Below are 20,742 nucleotides of genomic sequence, written 5' to 3' on the forward strand. Positions count from 1 at the left end.
AGACGGATTTTAACAGATCTAGAGCTTCTCCCTATATAAATCAACTGACAGGGACAGATAATAGCATATATCGAATTCTTGCTCTCACAGTTAGTCTGAGCGGTAGATTTCAGAATTTTATTCTTGCCTGGAACTGCCCATGAACTACCTGAAATAGTCAAAGAACACCACTGACAGTGTTCACACATACTATGACTTCCTCCTGATCTACATGTTTGTAAGTCAAAGAACTTATTAGATCCTAGACGCTCACCAATCGATCTACCTCTAGTATATGATATTAACGGCTTTTCTACAAAACAGGGATATAGCTGAAGAATGTGCCAGTGTGTTTTAATAATCTGAGCTATTCTCTGGCTAATATCAGTAAAAGGTAACACACATGTTAAACAATCTATCTCATCACTCTGTTCTTTTCCATCAGGAGCCAGGATCTACAGGCATATCTGGCTCTAGATATGCCTGTAGATCCTGGCTCCTGATGGAAAGAGAACAAGAGTGATGAGATAGATTGTTTAACATGTGTGTTACCTTTTACTGATATTAGCCAGAGAATAGCTCAGATTATTAAAACACACTGGCACATTCTTCAGCTATATCCCTGTTTTGTAGAAAAGCCGTTAATATCATATACTAGAGGTAGATCGATTGGTGAGCGTCTAGGATCTAATAAGTTCTTTGACTTACAAACATGTAGATCAGGAGGAAGTCATAGTATGTGTGAACACTGTCAGTGGTGTTCTTTGACTATTTCAGGTAGTTCATGGGCAGTTCCAGGCAAGAAAATAAAATTCTGAAATCTACCGCTCAGACTAACTGTGAGAGCAAGAATTCGATATATGCTATTATCTGTCCCTGTCAGTTGATTTATATAGGGAGAAGCTCTAGATCCTGTTAAAATCCGTCTTACTGAGCATAAATCCCGTATACATACTCAAAACCTTCAAGCCCCTCTGGTAGAACACTGGCTCCAAATGAATCATCAGGTAGAGGATTGAGATGGAGGTTATCGAACAAGTTATTGATAGGCAGGAAGGTGGATCTGTTGCTAAGATCCTAAATTTCCGTGAACAATGGTACATTTTTGTCTTTACAAACAGTCCAACCTAATGGTTTGAATAGTGAGCTTGAATGGGCGTCTTTGATCTAGATTCTGTCCAATAAGATTAGAGGTAGAGGGGGAGGAGCTATATACGTCATTATTAGAAATAGTATTTAAACCTGGCAAAAAAACGCCGGCGCCATCTTTGTTCATATTGAAATAGGGCAGAGCTGGCCGCTGATATATTAATAGGGTAAGTGCTCTATTAAATATTCTTCTTGTAGATTTCCCTTGTGAAGATAGGGAGGGTGATCTGCAGGAGAATAATGTGTTCTGATTTGTTTATATGCAGGGGTAGTCCCTTGAGACAGCTCGGTCCTCGGGCGAAACATAGTCGGGCTGATGACCCCCGGAGTCCGAAAATAGATGGACTTTAATAATTCTTTGAAAGCTAAGTCATTTGAATTTAAAAATTTAAAAATTTAATAGTCTACATGATGTGATAGTGGGACCGATGAAGATGATGGATGTTGTTTAACGCTGCCATTACAGTAAATATGATGGCAACGGACATCGCTGAGGTCATTTAAATATTGAAATTAGTGAAATGATTTAAATGATTTAAGTTATCTGTTTTTTGAAATATACAACAGTTGGGATACTTTGAAGCTCAGCAGTTGAGGCAGCTTCGTATTCTCTTACAATATGAACCTAAAGGGGCAGGGGATGTTTGTATTATAAGGACCGGGAGATTAGAGATTTTTTTGTTCAATATTATAAGCTTTATAGTCTGGAAGTGGGGGCTGGCAAGGCAGATGTTCATGATATTTATCTCAAATGGTATTGCCATGTCTACAAGTGAGGAGTGTGATGAACTGGATTGCATGGGCAATTAAAGTTCTTAAGGGTTGGTAAGGCTCCTGGATTAGACAAATTTTCTGCCAAATTTTAAGTTTTTTTTCTGGGAGGTAAGCCCCCTTCTTCTCCGGGTTGTAATGGTTGTTTTCAGGGAGGATCCTTGTCTGAAAGTATACTTCAGGCAAGGATTTCAGTTCTTCTGAAGCGGGGGAGGGATCCTGTGCTTAGCAGCTCTTATAGACTGGTTTCGCTCTTGAATTTAGATATAAACATTGTGGCGAAGATTATGGCAGAACAGTTGGGTAGGTTCTCCCTTGGTTGGTTCATTCTGATTAGTTTGGTTTTATCCCTAAACAACAGGTGGTAGATAATATCAGAAGAACTTTTAATTTATTTACTTATTTATTTATTTATTGCATTTGTATCCGACATTTTCCCACCTCTTTGCAGGCTCAATGTGGCTTACAATGTGTCATTATTAGTAGATAGTAGATTAGGAGATAACAGTTAGTGTTACATAAAGAGTAGCATAATCGAAATTTGAACAAGTAAAAATAAGTAGAAAACATTACTGATAATAGGTAAGGTGGAGATGTCATAGAAAATAGTGTGATCGAAATTCAAACAAGTAGATATAAGCAAGAACATTGTTGATAATAGGTAAGGTTGCAATGTATTACATTTATAGTTGCTGCTCTTATTGGTATGCCTTGTTGAATAGGTGGTCTTCAGGGATTTGCGAAAGTTAGTTAGTTCATAAGTAGTTTTTAAACTGCGTGGCAATGCGTTCCATAACTGTGTACTCAGGTAAGAAAAGTTGGACGCATGCGTTAGTTTGTATTTTAGGCCTTTACAACTGGGGAAGTGCAGATTTAGGAATGTGCGGATGAATGTCCTGTGGATGGCTGAACAACTGGAGAGTCAGTGGCCTTTTTGGCTACTGACGTGGAGAAGGCTTTTAAAAGGGTTGCGTGGCCCTTTTTGTTTAGTTTGGTTCTAATTCTCTTGGTTGGATTGTGCAACTTTGAGAGACCCACAGCTTGTCTTAAATCAATGATGGGTGTATGGCTTCATTTTTAATAGAGTGAGGAGCTGGACAGGGTGCCCCTCTCTCGCCCCTACTTTTTTGCGTTATCTGTTTAGCCTTTTGTGCAGATAGGTCATCCTTGGCTGACGTTAGGGGATTTCTGTGGGTGGGTCTGAGCATAAATTGGGCTCTTTTTGCAGATGATCTCTTGTTTTATGTGCGTGCTCTGGGGCTTACCTGTTTTGCTGAGGAGAGTTAAATATGTTCAGGTTTTAAAGTTAGTTATGATAAATCTGAATTGATGGGTGTCACTACTATAGCCATGGAGGAGGAGGCTCTCTTGCAGAAGGATTTTACCTTTAAGAGGGTGGTGCATAGTTTTAAATATTTAGGAATCCTGATTCTGAGAGATGTGAAACAAATTTTTTCTTTGAATTACACCCTCTTGTTCATGCAAATTAGAAGGGACTTGCGATGATGACGAGGTGGCTGATTGTGTTGGTGGGGGGCATATAGCTGCAATAAAGATGAATCTGTTTTCTTGACAGTTATTTTTCTTTCAAACCTTACCATTGCTGGTTCCTAAGTCTCATTTCTTGTGCCTTCAAGCGGAGATTTCGGCATTTATGTGGGGTGGGGAGGGGGTGTCCTTCACGGTTATGTAAAAGGCTGATGTAGCAGGCAGATTGTATGGTATTATTGGGCATCTTAGTTGAAGCTTATTTCGGTCTGGGAGCTTAGATCGGACTCAGTGGTGACTGAGATGAAACAGCAGGCTGTGCGGGGGGTTATTCTTGGTACTGCTCATTGGGCCTTTCTCTCTCCTTACGAACAACTCAGTGCTCACCCCTTATTGCTGCACTTGCTTACTCTCTGGAGTTATCTTAAACCAAAGATATGTGGCTCCAGGCGAGCCTCTTCCTTGGAAAATATTTGTTTTGAACCCGGTTTCCAGTCGGGGCGTGGGAGGGATAATTTTGGTTCAGTGAGCACAGAAAGGAATTGCTAAATTTTTGAGATGTATTAGATGTGGGGGAATTAATATTGTTCGAGTAATTAAGGTAGCAATATAGACTTCCACTAATGATTTATATACTTATTTGCGAATGAAACATTAGCCCCTGGACTCTATATAGTACGACTAAAGTTGCACTCGCAAATACAGTTGTATTTCTGTATTTGCATGTGCAGCCTAATTAGTTAACAAGCCAATCAGCACTAATTGCCAATTCCCAATCAATTATTGAAACTAATTGGCAATAATTAGAATTTAACGCACAACTGTCTAAGTGTATTCTATAACGTGATGTGCCTAAATTCTAAGTCGCATAGTTGAAAAGGGGACTGGAATGGGTGGGTCATGGATGTTTCTGAAATCTATGCACGTTGTTATAGAATACACCCACTCTTGCATGTAATTAGGGTGTCTTCATTACACCAAGTAAAACGTGGCGTAAATGGCTGCAACTAAATTTAATCACATCAATGGGCACTCAGTGTATTCTATAAACTGCTTGAAAATGTAGGCTTATTCTATATAGTATGCCTAAATTTAGGGCGTGTTTTATAGAATATGCTTAGGCTTTTTTCATTTCGGCACTGATTTGTTTTTAGGCGTGCTATATAGAATCTAGCCCTATATGTTTTCAGCGGGGCTGGTTGAGGTGGGACCCTGAAGAAACTGAGCATTTTAAAACATCTTTGGGGGCTTTGAGTATGATCCAGGGCTCTACTTCTATTCTTTTCTGTTTTATCAAGGGTAAAGATTTTCAAAAATATGTCTTTGTGCTTCATTGGGAGCGGGATTTAGGGTATGACTAAGTGTAGGTGGAGAACTGTGTGTCTTGAAGGCAAAGGCTCTTATATGTAATATTAAAGGAAAATTCTTAACAAGATTTTGACAAAATGGTATTGGTTTGCTGGAGGTGTGTGTGGTTTGGAAAGAGGAACCTTTTTCCATATTTGATGGACTTGTGTGAAGATTCAGGACTTTGGACAGTGGTGACAAGGAATATTGTTGCTACCTTGGGATGTGCCTTCCCCAGGACCCTAAGTGGGTTCTTTTGGGGTTGGGAGATTGGAGGGGACTCAAACGACAGAGATGTCTCAAATGGATGTGCTGGGCTGCAGCTAAAAGTGTTATTGTAGCCCACTGGAAACAAACTGAGGGACCATGCCTAGCTGTGATTGGCTTTTGAAATTGACAGTATTGGGGAGCTGGAAAAGTCTATGGATCATTTATGGCATTATGCTGCTACAGATGACAAGTGGTTTCATCTCAGGTAACTGGTTAGAGAAGTACAGGACTCACTGGGGAGTAGAGGAGGATTCTTATTTTCTTAGGGTGCTCACAGGATGCTTGGAGGGGGATTAAAAGGATTGGTTATAGGAACATAGGAGGGAGTAGGGTTGGCTGGGGGGGGGGTCGTAGGGAAGGTTTTTGTTTTTTTGGGTTTTGTTTTGTTTTTGCAAATATTGTTGGTTGACTTTTAAGTGGATTTTGTGTGTGCTTGTTGAATACAGTTGTTGCTGTGTGTCTTATGCAACTTTTATTTAATAAACATATATTGTTATAAAATAGAATTTTCTTTTTTCTATCTTAGTTGTCTGGACATTTATTTTTCTAATTGTATTGGCCCCAGTCTCTGGTTTCTGTTTTCCTTCATCTCCTCTTAACCCTTTTGCTAGGGTTTCCTGGCCTGTCATTTTTCTGTCTCCTTTTCCTTTCAGCTTTCTTCAATTTATTTTTCTACCTCTCTATCTAATTTAATTCATTCTCACTATCCAGTATTCAATTTCTCTCTTTTTACTGTCTACCTATAGGTTTCCATTTGTTTCTCTCACTTCAGCTCTCCTATTTCCCTTCCTCTTATTGCTCAGTCTTTCATTGACTCTATCTTATTTCTCCACCTCCCCACTTCCATTCAGCATCTCCCCTCCATCTCTACCCTTCCATCTAGGATCTCCCCTTTCTTTGAGGACAAGCAGGATGCTTGTTCTCACATGCGGGTCAACGTCCACGTCGGCCCAGGAATCGGCAAGTTTTTTTGCAAGCAAAAAGGAAAAGTTTTGCCAGAGTCTTCTGACATGTGAGCAGCACGCACTGCGCATATGTGGATGACTTCCCGCCTGTTGTGTGAGCGTGCCTCTTCAGTTTTCTTTTTTTCCGCGTTGATGTGCGGTAGGTTTTTATCTCTGCTCCTCTCAGGCCCAGGAAAAGAGTCTTCATGAATTTTTTGCTATTTTGTTCTCATGTCTCTTTATTTTACTTTTATTGTCAGTTAAAAAAAAAAAAAGAAATCCCATAGTGTCTTTCAGATTTCTTCACTTTTTAAAGTTTCCTTTGTTTTTCGACGCAGCCAGCTTAGGCCGCGTGGTCGGGTTATTCCCTTATTCTTTGTTCCCTTTTTTCTTTTAACAGGCACAATCGCGTCTTTTGATTTCGCCAAAGCCGTTTTTCCTTCCATGTCATCGAAGATACCCAGCGGCTTCAAATGTTGTACTCAGTGCAACCAGACCATCTCAGGTACCGATACCCACTACTGGTGTATCCAGTGCCTTGGGCCCAACCATCACCCAGCCGCTTGTAGTCTGTGGCTTCGTATGAAGAAATGGACCCAAGTGTCTCGAGAAGCCCAATGAGAAAAGCTTTTTGGTGCTCGGTCCAGTCCTTTGACGTCGGCGGCGTCAATGTCGACATTGAGAGGAACATCGACGTCGGGAGGAGAGGTAATAGCTGCTGAGAGACCAACTTGCGCTGGGAGCAGTGAGGCGTCGAGTGGGTCTCCACCTGCCTCGAGGCCTCCTGTTATGCAGGCCCCCTGGGACCGACCTTTGTGGGACCCGGCCCCGAGGAGATGTGAGGATTCCACGTCCTCCTCATCAGTACCGAGGAGTCTCAATGACGGGCGTCGAGCAAAGACAAAGAAGCACTGTCATCGTTCTCCTTTAGACTCACGGTGCCAGGAGCTCCAGGGCGTCGAGAGAGTTGGCACCCGAGAAGCGTCGGCGCCGAGAGGATCGCTCTCCCTCTATACAGGAGGTACGGATGCGTCGGTCTTCTAGCAGCCCGGTACCTGCTCCCGAACCTCCACAAATTCTGACACCGCCTGTTCCACCAACTCCGCAGCCTTCTCTGATGGCGGCTCTCAACGAGCGCATCCGGGCCTTGTTTCCAGAACTTCTGGAAGGACTGCTATGTCAGTCAGCTTCGGTGTCGAGGGTGCTTGTGCCTTCTGTACTGTCTGCTGCAGCGGTGTCTTGCCCTTCGCCTGTGGCGAGGTCCCTGACAGCGGGTGCCACCTGCGACATCGGCGTCGGCTGCCACCCAGGTCGACTCCCCTTCGATGTCGGTGGAAGAAGCTTTGCCGCAGTCCGAGCTGGCGTCGGCCTCTCGACATTGCAATCGAGGACATCATTCCTTGGCGTCGAGGCAGGTTTAGTGCCGAAGTACCTTAAGGGAGGTCTTATCTGATACTGAGCAGGAGTGTTCATGGGAGTCAGAGGAAGATCCCAGGTACTTTTCTTAGGATGAGTCCTATGGGATACCCTCTGAACCTTCCCCTCCACCAGAGAGGAGACTATCTCCACCAGAATGTCTTTCCTTTTCCTCATTTGTCCGGGGAAATGGCTATGGCTATTCCTTTCCCTGTGGATGTTGAGGCTGAGCCCAGGAGTGAGATGCACGAAGTCCTGGATTATTCTTCTCCACCTAAAGAGGCTGTAACAGTTCCTCTACATAAGGTACTGAAGGAAGTCCTTATGCGAAACTGGTCGGCCTCTCTGTCTGGCCCTGTGGTCCCGAAGAAAGTTGAATCCCAGTATCAGATCCACGGTGAACCTAGTTTGATGAGGTCTCAGTTACCCCACAATTCTATGGTGGCGGATTCCGCCCTCAAGAGAGCCAGGAGTACTAGAGCCTATGCTTCGGCACCCCCAGGCAGAGAAGCTAGGACTCTTGATTTTTGGGGGAGGAAGACGTATCAGGCCGCTATGCTCACCGCCAAGATTCAGTCATACTAGCTCTTCATGAGCATTCACTTGAGGGACTCGATAAGGCAACTGTCTAGCTTGGTTGATGCACTCTCTTCAGAGCTGGCTGAGCCCTTTCGCCAAGTGGTCAGGCAGTAGAAGGCGTGTCGAAAACTCCTGGCCAGGGATACATTTGACACTTTTGATGTAGCATCCAGGATCGCTGCTCGGGGTATAGTGATGCGCAGACTGTCATGGCTGCATATCTCTGACCTGGATCATTCTGTCCAGCAGCGAATGGCGGATGTTCCTTGCTGGGGGGGGGGGGGGGGATAACCTTTTTGGTGAAAAAGTAGAGGATCTTGTTGATCAGATCAAGAAGCATAGTGATGCTATGGATTCTCTCTCCCACCGGGCGCCTTCTGCTACAACCTCCTCATCTAGGAGGTATTTTGGGGGGAGGAGGAGTGCTCCCTATTCTTATCCTAGGCGTAGGTACACTTCTGCTTCTCTGCAGCCTGCCCTGGCTCAGCCCCAGCGCACTTGCTCTCGTCAACAGCGTGCGACTAAGGCCCATACTGCTCCCCAGCAAAAGCAGGGGATGGGCTTTTGACTGGCTCCAGTTAAGCATAGCCTCAGTAATAGTGTCTGTACCAGACGACTTGCCGGTTGGAGGGAGGTTAATATTTTTTCACCAAAGGTGGCCTCTTATAACCTCCGACTGGTGGGTTCTTCAAATAATCCGGTTAGGATACACCCTCAATCTTGAATCCAAGCCTCCAAATTGCCCACCAGGAGCTCATTCGTACAGTTCCCAGCACAAACAGGTACTTGCAGAGGAACTCTCCGCCCTTCTAAAGGCACATGCGGTCGAACCTGTTCCACCAGGGGAAGAAGGACTGGGATTCTATGCCAGGTACTTCCTTGTGCAGAAAAAGACAGGGGGGGGTGCGTCCCATCCTAGACCTAAGGGCCCTGAACAAATTCCTTGTCCGACAAAGGTTCAGGATGGTTTCCCTCGGCACCCTTCTTCCCATGATTCAAGAAAATGATTGGCTGTGCTGTCTGGACTTAAAGGATGCTTACACACACATCTCGATACTCCCAGCTCACAGGAAGTATCTTCGATTTTGGCTGGGAACTCAGCACTTTCAGTGCGGTGTATTGCCTTTTGGTCTGGCGTCTGTGCCCAGAGTGTTTACAAAGTGTCTAGCGGTAGTTGCAGCATCACTACACAGACTGGGAGTGCATGTGTTCCCTTATCTCGACAATTGGCTGGTGAAGAGCACCTCGGAGGCAGGTGCTCTACAGTCCATGCAAATGACTATTCAGGTGCTAGAGCTACTGGGCTTCGTGATCAATTACTCCAAGTCCCATCTCATCCCAGTACAAAAGTTGGAATTCATTGGAGCTCTGTTGAACACAAGGACAGCTCGAGCTTATCTTCCCGAAGCAAGGGCAGACAACCTCCTGTCCCTGGTATCCATGGTTTGAGCGTCTCAACAGATCACGGCTCGGCAGATGTTGAGACTTCTGGGGCACATGGCCTCTGCAGTTCATATAACTCCCATGGCGCGTCTACACATGAGATCAGCTTAATGGATCCTAGCTTCCCAGTGGTATCAAGCTGCGGGGGATCTAAAGGATGTAATCCAACTGCCCACCGACTTTCGGAATTCCCTTCAGTGGTGGACGATCGATCCAATTTGACCTTGGGACGTCCATTCCAAATTCCTCAGCCACAAAAAGTGCTGATGACGGATGCATCTCTCCTGGGTTGGGGAGCTCATGTAGATGGGCGTCACACTCAAGGAGCCTGGTCCTTTCAGGAAAAGGTCTTCAGATCAATCTCCTGGAATTGCAATCGATCTGGAATGCTTTTAAAGGCTTTCAGAGATCGGCTGTCCAACCAAATCATTTTGATTCAAACAGACAATCGGGTTGTCATGTATTACACCAACAAGCAGGGGAGCACCGGATCTCGCCTTCTGTGTCAGGAAGCCGTCAGATGTGGCTTTGTGCTCGCCATCAACTCATGTTTCTCCAAGCCACTTATCTGGCAGGCGTAAGCAACAGTCTGGCTGACAGGCTGAGCAGGATAATGCAACCTCACGAGTGGTCACTGAACATGGGTGTCGCCCGCAAGATCTTCCGAGCGTGGGGCACCCCTCGGTGGATCTTGTTGCCACTCAGATTAATCATAAGGTCCCTCAGTTCTGTTCCAGGCTTCAGGCCCACGACAGTCTAGCGTCAGATGCCTTTCTCCTACATTGGGGAACAAGCCTTCTGTATGCTTATCCTCCCATACCTCTGGTAGGAAAGACTTTGCTGAAACTCAAGCAAGACCGGAGAACCATGATTCTCATTGCTCCCTTCTGGCCACACCAGATTTGGTTCCCTCTTCTTCTGGAGTTGTCCTCTGAGGAACCGTGGAGATTGGAGTGTTTTCCAACCCTCATCACCCAGGGGTCGTTTCTACATCACAACCTCCAGTCTCTGGCTCTCACGGCCAGGATATTGAGAGCTTAGAATTCGCCTCATTGAGTCTTTCAGAGGGTGTCTCCTGAGTCTTGCTTGCTTCCAGAAAGATTCCATGAAAAGGTGTTACTCTTTCAAATGGAGGAGGTTTGTTGTCTGGTGTGACAGCAAGGCGATCCTCTTTCTTGTCCAACACAGATCCTGCTTGAATATCTTCTACACATCAGAGTCTGGTCTCAAGACCAACTCCTTAAGGGTTCACCTTAGTGAGATTAGTGCTTTTCATCGCCGTGTAGAGGGTAAGCCTGTCTCTGGACAGCCTTGAATTGTTCACTTCATGAGAGGTTTGTTTTTGTCAGAGCCCCCAGTCAAACCTCTACCAGTGTCATGGGATGTCAACGTCGTTCTCACCCAGCTGATGAAAGCTCCTTTTGAGCCACTGAATTCCTGCCATCTGAAGTACTTGATCTGGAAGGTCATTTTCTTGGTGGCTGTTACTTCAGCTCGTAGGGTCACTGAGCTTCAGGCCTTAGTAGTTCATGCACCTTATATCGTTCCATCACAACAGAGTAGTCCTCCACACGCACCCTAAGTTCCTGCCAAAGGTGTTGTCGGAGTTCCATCTGAACCAGTCAATTGTCCTGCCAACATTCTTTCCCCGTCCTCATACCCACCCTGGTGAAAGCAGTTTGCATACCTTGGACTGCAAGAGAGCATTGGCCTTTTACGTGGAGCAGACAAAGCCCTTCAGACAGTCCGCTCAGTTGTTTGTTTCTTTCGATCCCAACAGGATGGGAGTCGCCATCAGAAAACGCACAGTCTCCAGTTGGATAGCAGATTGCATTTCCTTCACTTTTGGCCAAGCTGGGTTGACTCTAGAGGGCCATGTCATGGCTCATAATGTTAGAGCCATGGCTGCGTCAGTGGCTCAGTTAAAGTCAGCCTCCATTGAAGAGATTTGCAAGGCTGCAACGTGGTCTTCGGTACACACATTCACATCTCACTACTGCCTTCAGCAGGATACCCGACGCGACAGTCGGTTTGGGCAGTCAGTGCTACAGAATCTGTTCAGGGTTTAGAATCCAACTCTACTCCCCTAGACCCATTTTTGTTCTGTTCCAGGCTGCACTCTCAGTTTCAGGTCAATCTATGTTATGTCCTCGCCGTTGCGAGGCCCAATTGACCAATGTTCATTGTTTTGAGTGAGCCTGTTTGCTAGGGATACCCCACATGTGAGAACAAGCAGCCTGCTTGTCCTCGGAGAAAGCGAAGATACTTACCTGTAGCAGGTATTCTCCTAGGACAGCAGGCTGAGTGTTTTCACAAACCCGCCCACCTCTCCTTTGGAGTTGTTGTTACTTTATTTTTATGCTTTTTGATTTAACTCATGCGACAGGCGGGAAGTCGTCCGCGCATGTGCGGTGCGCGCTGCTTGCGCACCAGAAAACTCTGGCAAAACTTTTCTTTTTTGCTTGCCAAAAAATTTGCTGATTCCTGGGCCAACGTGGATGTCGACCCACATGTGAGAACAATCAGCCTGCTGTCCTCGGAGAATACCTGCTACAGGTAAGTATCTTCGCTTTTTCTCCCCCTTTTACATCCAGCATCTCCCCCCTTCTCTCTCCCCTCCTTTTGTCCAGAATATTCCTTTATTCTGTCTTTTCCTTCTCCATCTGGTGTCTTTTCTCTGCCCCTCCCCATCTGTCCATCCTTGGCATCTTCCCCCCCCCCCCCCCCCCCCCCACACACACACACACCAGTGCTACTGCTACTCCAAACAGCAGCAGTAGCTAGACAGCACAAATCAGTCATGGGGCCACAATCTCTATACACACAGCTGCCTGCTCTGCCCTGGAAACAGGAAGATGACATCGGAAGGGGTGGGACTGGCAGCTGCATCATGGAGATTGGCAGACTGCAGCCCCATGATGACTTATGTTGTTTTCCCACCACTGTTGGTGAGAAGCAGCAGCAGTGAAGGAAGGTAGAAGCAGGAGGGAGGTGGGGAAGGTTCTGGTGAGTTTGGTGTGCAACAGTTTAAAAACAGGTGTGCAGTTATATATATATATATATATATACACACACTAGTAAAAAAGGCCCGTTTCTGACACAAATGAAACGGGCACTAGCAAGGTTTTCCTCAGAGTGTGTATGTTTGAGAGCGAGAGTGAATGTGCGAGTGTATGTGTGACAAAGAATGAGACTGGGCGCGAGTGTGTCTGTGTGAGAGAGAGAGTGTGTGTGTGTGATTCTCCTTTCTCCCCTGCCCCCCCCAGCCACCCAGTGATTCTTCTCTCTCCCCTGTCCCCCTCTCCAGCCACCCAGCGATTCTCCTCTCTCCCCTGCCCCCCTCTCCAGCCACCCAGCGATTCTCCTCTCTCCCCTGCCCCCCTCCATCCACCCAGTGATTCTCCTCTCTCCCCTGATTACCTCCGTCGAAGCGGCCGCGTTATTGAAATCCCTGCCTTTCTGTTGCCTTCCCTTCAAGTTCATTCCCTCAGAGTTCCACCCTCGTGGAAAGAGGAAATTACGTCAGAAGGCGGGACTGAGGGAACAAACTCGAAGGGAAGGCTGGAGATGGGCAGGGCTTTCAATGACGCAGCTGCTTCGATGGAGGTAATCGGGGAGCGAGGAGACTCGCTGGGTGGATGGAGGGGGGGGGGCAGGGGATCAGGGCTGTTCGGGATGAAATAACGTTTGCGGGTTGCTATGCAGCCTTCCCTTCCCTCTGAGGGTGGGGCAGTGAGAGCGAGTGCGATTGCCTGCGGTTGGTCCTTTCTCCTTCTGATGTCGCGTTTGTTTCCCTGGAAACTATACAGAGTTCCCTCAAGGGCGGGGCGATTACGAACTCCAGGAACACTACACAGCTTCACTGCCACGCTGCCTCGGAGTCAGCTTCAGAACGATGGAGGTGCGAATTAGTATATTAGATAGTCATATATATATAGATAGATAGATAGATAGATAGATATGTCTGATTGGCATATGCAGTTCATCTGTATCCTTCTATGTAGCCACAAAAAAATGAACTGATCTTTACTGTTAACATGTTTCTAATGTACCTAAAAAACTTTGTTAAATTTTTTCAGGCAACCCCAACAGATATTTCTGAGTATTCATCTGACAATAATAGAGTAGACGACGAGGACTGTCGAGATGCTGAAGTGGTTCCACAGATGTGCCTGCAGAGACCATTGTTAACTGATGGAGAGGAGCAAGAGCAAAGCAGAAGGCGGTCAGCAAGCGACTGGCTGAAGTCAGCAGAGGCCCTTCTTCAGACGCCACAGAAACAGGCCACTAAGACTTCCAAAACACCAGAGGATTCTGCAAAGAAAAGAAAAAAGTTTCTGAGGTTAGTTGAGGTAGTATTTCTTTCTAAATTGTTTACAGAGAGCATTAGGTGCTGTCTTCCCACGTATGACCTATTCAAAAGCTATGACAAAATTCTAGGGTCTGATATAAATTAAAATCATGATAGTGGAGGAGTGGCCTAGTTAGTGTTTAGGGTGGTGGACTTTGGTCCTGGGGAACTGAGAAACTGAGTTTGATTCCCACTTCAGGCACAGGCAGCTCCTTGTGACTCTGGGCAAGTCACTTAACCCTCCATTGCCCCATGTAAGCCGCATTGAGCCTGCCATGAGTGGGAAAGCGCGGGGTACAAATGTAACAAAAATAAATAAAATCCAATCTTTTATAGCCAGTGTTGGTGAAAAGCATGCATGTACTTGTCCCTCTGTGGACTATGCAAGATTTTCAGATTGAAAATGCACATCTGTTTTCACTTTGAAAATTATCCCAAGAAAAGTACCTGAGCACATTTATTCCTCCTGTTTTATTTTGATTCTTTTTTTTGAATAAAAATAATATAGACACTCACTTCCCAAATTTAAAACATCACTTAAGTCTTTTCTTTTCATCCATGCTTCTGGTGGTCACATGGAGTCCACATAGGTTGACTGTCCGGTGAGGTGTAGTGCCTACTAATTGCTTTGATCTCAAGTTCATTTTTATTTGGTAATATTTCCTTGGAGACAAGCCATCTATGCAGTTCACAGTACAAATGATGATAGAGAAGGTCAGGAAGTCAGAAGGTGGAAATGGAACTACAACTGCTCAAAAGGAAAGGGAGAAGGAAAGAGGCATTCTGCTGTTGCTCCTACAGGCTCAACACACTGACAGGTGCTCCATTCCACTGTCTACAAATTTAGGAAACCAAAATTAAATCTAAATCTTAGTCTTGAATCGCAAAAGCCTGGTGAAGTAGATAAGTCTTAAGGGCTACTTTAAATTGTTAGTGACAGAGCAGCACTTGTAGATAGGGAAGATTGTTCCATAAAGTGGGGCCAGTGATGTTAGACATTGAATCCCAAAAGGTTTCCAGAAAAAATTTTGCAGAAGGAAGGGATTACTATGAGATTCTTTTGTGTGGAGTGAAGGGCGCATGCACTGGATAATGGAATCAAATAGCGGGCGAGACTAAGTGGTTGCCCTGAGTGATGGTTTTGTGAACTAGTGTCAATATTTTGTAGACTATAGCAATAGGTCTGCAATCTTCACAAATTTTTAAGTCTAATCTGCTTTGGGCCCAAAAGGGCTAAAAGATAGCCAATAAATATTTTCCTATGTGGGACCACAACACTTACCAATGCATTCTGACAACCAGCCCCAGCAGAATTCCTGGCCTTGGTCACACATATAGAACACACATAGCCCTTCTTCAAATAGAGGCTACATGACCAGAGGCTAAATGTATTAATATAAACAAAATTTAACTGAAACCTTAAGATGCCAGACTCTGCATGTAGTGCAACACCAGAAAAACAGAAAGAAATGCATTTCCTCCTGTACAGTGCAAAATATAAAGACAGCAGATACAAATTCTCAAGAGTGAAGCTAAATTATTTTCCTACCTTTGATTTTATTTTTCTAATCATCATCTTCCCAGTCTCTGGTTCCACTTCCTTCTGTCTGTGCTCTTAAAACTTTGTCCAGGTCCTCCTGCCCGTTTGCTATTTCTTTTCTTTCTGTCTTGCTTTCTTGTTTGCTTGCTTTATTTACATCCATTTTTGGCACTGATCTTTCATGTTCGGCGTTCTTCCATTTTTCTACCTCCTCAAATCTGTCTAGTTTTTCATTTCTACCTTTTTCTTCCATCCATGTGTATCTCCTTCCTCTTCATCTATATGCAGCATTTCCTTCCATCCCCTCAATCCATAACACCAGTGGCGTAGCCAAGGGTGGGCCTGGGTGGGTCCAGGCTCACCCACTTTGGGCTTGGGCCCACCCAGTAGCAGCACACCTATGATTTGGTTGGCAGGTATTCCCAAACCCCACCAGCTGAAAACTCCCAACAGCTGTCCCTCCTGCATACCTTGTAAATAGCAGATCTTCGCCTTCAGTGAGCAGCGACTGATACATACTGCTCGCACTGGCCCCACAGCCTTCCCTCTGATGTATTCCCACCTATGCGAAAACAGGAAGTTTCATCAGAGGGAAGGCTGTGGGGCCAACATGAGCTGTTTGTCTTAGTTGCTGCCGGTGAAAATCTGCTATTTAAAAGGTATGCAGGGGAGGGGAGGATGTTTGAGAGACCATATGGCATGCAGGCAAGAGAGGGAGAGACCAAATCACTTGTGGGACAAGGCAGAGTTCTTCTGCCCACCCATCTTAGGCCCAGGCCCACCCAAAATTGGGTGTCTGGCAACGCCCCTGCCATACACAGCATCTCCTCTGTGTCCGTGCCCCCATGCTCCCTCCCTGTTCAGTATCTCTTTGTCCCTTCCTGTGTTTAGCTTTTTCCTTTCCCTTCCCTTCTTCCCACACCCCCTACCTCAGGGTCCTACAAATTTAGGTGTCTTCACCAGCAGCAATTAAGCCAGGTTGCCTCCAGCTGGCCCTGGGGCTTTCCCTTTGCTGTTTCCTACTCATGCAGCAACAGGAAGTTGTAGCTGCCCTGGGACTGGCTGGAAGCAGTCTGTCTGAAATGCTGCCAGCAAACATAAGAACATAAGAGTAGCCATACTGGGTCAGACCAGTGATCCATCTAGCCCAGTATCCTGTTTCTAGCAGTGGCCAGTCCATGTCACAAGTAGCTGGAAAACCCCAAATTTTACATGCAAGTTTGTAGGACTGTGGGGTGGAGGGGCAGAGGTATGGAAAGAAGTAGAGAAAGATGCCGGATCCATGTGCTTGCTCCTAATGTTGGAGAAACATTTATGACAGTGTTCTTAAATGCAAGGCCAATGGCCTGCATCTAGCAGCAAAAAAAAAAAAGAAAAACAAAGCAAAAAACCTGAAATGACAGCAGGGCTACCAATGTCCCATGAGCCTAGCATTGATGAACACTGTTATAGATGTTTAGTTTAGACTTTGCTACCTTAGCTAAACCGGTTGTTGTAGTACATGATTGAACTGTATATTACTACTACTACTACTACTACTACTTAGCATTTCTATAGCGCTGCCATATTACAAAATATGTTATCCGGGAAGGTGCTTCAGAAACTCCCCAACAGTATCACATAAATAGTTTGAAATTCACAGTTGAGTCTTCCTTTTTAAATTCTGGCATTGTGTCCTTTTTGAATTTGTGCACTCTCTGAGGGGCTAAGAAGGATCCGGGACATTATGGAGGCAGTGTAGCTGTGATGATTGGACTTTATTGTTCCTTAGAAGCAACCTAAGTTCGGATATTCACAAGCAGCTATCTGCCATTATCTAGATATTTGAAGTAATTGGAGCTGTACTGCACAGATAATGCCATGGAATATTCTTCCAGACCACCTTGGCACTATCCATGCTATGGTAGAGTTTTGAAGGAGGAAGAGGTTATCCAGAGAGTATTAATATTCAACCCGCTATCCAGATAACTACCAGATATCTATCCAGATAACTACCTGAATAAAGTTGGGCCATAAAAATTCCTATTGTAACTTTATCTGCACTGCTCACTACTCTATCCAGATATTCAATGCTGCTTGGTAACCAGATAGCAGTTCTTAATATCTGTGTTTAGTTTAACCTCTGTGGCCTGTGTGTTTAAAAAAAATAAAGGGGATTGCTGTTCAGGCTTAATATTGACCTGCAACTTTATAAGTTTGGAGATTAAATAGTTGATTGAATGCACACTATAATGAGGTCCAGACTAATAATTATTTCAAATAATTAAATACATCTCTTTTACAGTAAAAGTTTACTCAGAAATCAAGAATTTTGGGATGAAATCCAATAATTATATGCAGAAAGTGTGAATTGTCCTGATATGAAGGACTGTTGTACATGCCAGAAATAACACTAGCTAATTTTAGAAAATAATGCTCAAGGGTTATGATAACTTTCAGTAGTTGGATGGAGTTTCTTATTGGAACTCTCTCAATAGTTCCAGTAAAACAACTGGAGAACATTCCTGAATGATGACAGTGATCAGTTCTGGCACTGTTTGGTACTTATGAAAATAGCATGCTAAAACACTAACGTATGTAAAATGGGGAAAAGTCATGACTATTACTTAGCCTGTTCTGTCCTATTTAGTAATTTGGGCCATTCAATTACATATTGTTCTTTTAAGTTCCCTTTTTGATGGGAGTATGCCTGCTGCATTTTTCAGAGAGAGCTGAAAGGAAAATCGCCAACAGCTGACAGCATAATTTATGGGTCAATATTCAATGCAATTTAACCAGTTAAATTGCCTTTTTGGAGCTAACTACTAATGTTCTACAGCACTTATACGGTTAGTGCTGCTGAATCTAACTGGTTGGCACCAAATTGAAAACCTAGCTATTTTGGGGTGGAGTCAGCACTAGGCCAGTTAAGTGGCGATATTCAGCAATTAACTGGCTAGGCTAACAACATAAATAGTACCGTATAAAAGTCAGTCCTATCTTTATGTGGTTACCCATAGCTGGTTAAGTTCTGAATATTGCACTTAATCAACTATGCATTAACTGGCTCTGGAAACCCGGAAATTCAGTGCCAGACCACATCAAGGCACTGGTATTGCATTTCTGGGTTGCACACTGGAATCAGTCAGGAAAACACTGATCGCTGCTGTCTGAATATCGGGCCTTTATTTTGTTTTATCACCTTTCACACAAAGCACAGATAGCAAAATAATTCAGCTTTGACTATAGAGTTATTTCAGATTTTCAAAACTGAAACGTAACAGCCATTGTCGTATTAAATGTTGAAGATGGATAATTTTCACTTCTAATTTACTCCTGTGCATATTTTTGCATATTTAGAGTTCAAAGGATGCTGTATAAATAAGGATGAAAAATAAAATGCTATTTCAATAGGCTTATAATGTGTATCGTTGAGTACATCACTCTTGATTTGTCTTACAGTCTGGCAGTTTGCTAGTTCTCATGCCTGTCTTTGCAGCTCCTGCAGCCCCTGCCTGTCTTGTGTTAAGTCACCAAAGGCAGCTTCAGGGACCTTTTTGCTATTTTCTTCTTTCAGGCTTGCCACTGCAATGATTCGATGATGCTGAGGATCCTAGACTGTGACTTCCTTTGGAACTCATTTTGTGGCTACTTGATAGGTATCACTGGCATAAGAACTTCCTTCCAGATACTGGGAATATTTTCCCATTTGAGGAACAAGTTTATTCCAGAAACTGAAATTCCTTGTTCTGCATTTGGGGTGGCCTCAGGATATCAGTATTAAACAAAACATTTCTCTTCGTGTTGGCTCTATTGTTCCCGAGTTGTCTAGAATCTTACAAATGGGTCGTAAGAACATAAGAATAGACATACTGGGTCAGACCAATGGCCCATCTAGCCCAGTATCCTGTTTCCAACAGTGGCCAAACAAGAGTAGCGACATTCCATGCTACCAATCCCAGGGCAAGAAGTGGCTTCCACATGTCTGTCTCAAAAGTAGACTATGGACTTTTCCTTCAGGAACATGTCCAAATGTTTTTTAAACCCAGCTACACTAACTGCTTTTACTACATCTTCCGGCAAAGAGTTCCAGAGCTTAATTATTCATTGAGTAAAAAATATTACCTCCTGTTTAGTACCTTTTAGTTTAAAAGTATTTCTGTGTAACTTCATTCAGTGTCCCCTCCTGGACCAGATGGTATTCATCCCAGAGTACTGATAGAACTGAAAAATGAACTTGCGGAACTATTGTTAGTAATATGTAATTTATCCATAAAATTAAGCGTGGTAATGGAAGATTGGAGGGTGGCCAATGTAACACCGATTTTTAAAAAAGGTTCCAGGGGAGATCCGAAAAATTATAGACCGGTGAGTCTTATGTCGGTGCCAGGCAAAATGGTAGAGACTATTATAAAGAACAAAATTACAGAGCATATTCAAAAGCATGGATTAATGAGACAAAGCCAACATGGATTTAGTGAAGTGAAATCTTGCCTCACCAGTCAGTTACATTTCTTTGAAGGGGTGGATAAAGGTGAGCCAGTTGATATTGTGTATCTGGATTTTCAGAAGGCGTTTGACAAAGTACCTCATGAAAGACGCCAGAGGAAATAGGAGAGTCATGGTATAGGAGGTAGTGTCCTATTGTGGATTAAAAATTGGTTAAAAGAAAACAGAGTAGGGTTAAATGATCAGTATTCTCAGTGGAGAAGGGTAGTTAGTGGGGTTCCCCAGGGGTCTGTGCTGGGACCACTGCTTTTAACATTTATAATGACCTAGAGATGGGAGTAACTAGTGAGGTAATTAAATTTGCTGATGACACAAAGTTATTCAAAGTAGTTAAATAGTGAGAGAATTATGAAGAATTACAAGAGGACCTTACGAGACTGGGAGATTGGGCGTCTAAATGGCAGATGACGTTTAATGTGAGCAAGTGCAAAGTGATGCATGTGGGAAAGAGGAACCCGAATTATAGCTACGTCTTACAAGGTTCCACGTTAGGAGTCACCGACCAAGAAAGGGATCTAGGTGTCGTCATTGATGATACGTTAAAATCTTCTGCTCAGTGTGCTGCGGTGGCTAAGAAAGCAAATAGAATGTTAGGTATTATTAGGAAAGGAATGGAAAACAAAAGTGAGGACATTATATTGCTTTTGTATCGCTCCATGATGCGACTGCACCTCAAATATTGTGTTCAATTCTGGTCACCGCATTTCAAAAAACATATAGGGGCTGATTTTCAAAGCACTTAGCCTTCCAAAGTTCCATAGAAACCTATGGAACTTTGGGAGGCTAAGTGCTTTGAAAATATGCCTCATAGTGGAATTAGAATAGGTGCAGAGAAGGTCGACAAAAACGATAAAGGGGATGCGACGATTTCCCTGTGAGGAAAGGCTAAAGCGGCTGGGGCTCTTCAGCTTGGAGAAAAGACAGCTGAGGGGAGATATGATAGAGGTCTATAAAATAATGAGTGGAGTGGAACGGGT

The 20,742-nt window shown here is 44.2% G+C and overlaps 1 protein-coding gene across 2 annotated transcripts in view; it reads left to right on the forward strand.

Annotated features, from left to right (window-relative positions):
• The window catches only part of SPIDR (scaffold protein involved in DNA repair), a 602,511-nt gene that overhangs the window by 120,014 nt on the left and 461,755 nt on the right, over nt 1-20,742 (forward strand). For both annotated transcript variants that reach the window (XM_030214124.1, XM_030214131.1), the window contains exon 6: nt 13,466-13,728. In XM_030214124.1, the coding sequence (XP_030069984.1) occupies nt 13,466-13,728 (263 nt within the window). The remainder of the gene's footprint in view (nt 1-13,465; nt 13,729-20,742) is intronic.

Source organism: Microcaecilia unicolor, chromosome 1, assembly GCF_901765095.1.
Source record: "Microcaecilia unicolor chromosome 1, aMicUni1.1, whole genome shotgun sequence".
NCBI classification, from domain to species: domain Eukaryota; kingdom Metazoa; phylum Chordata; class Amphibia; order Gymnophiona; family Siphonopidae; genus Microcaecilia; species Microcaecilia unicolor.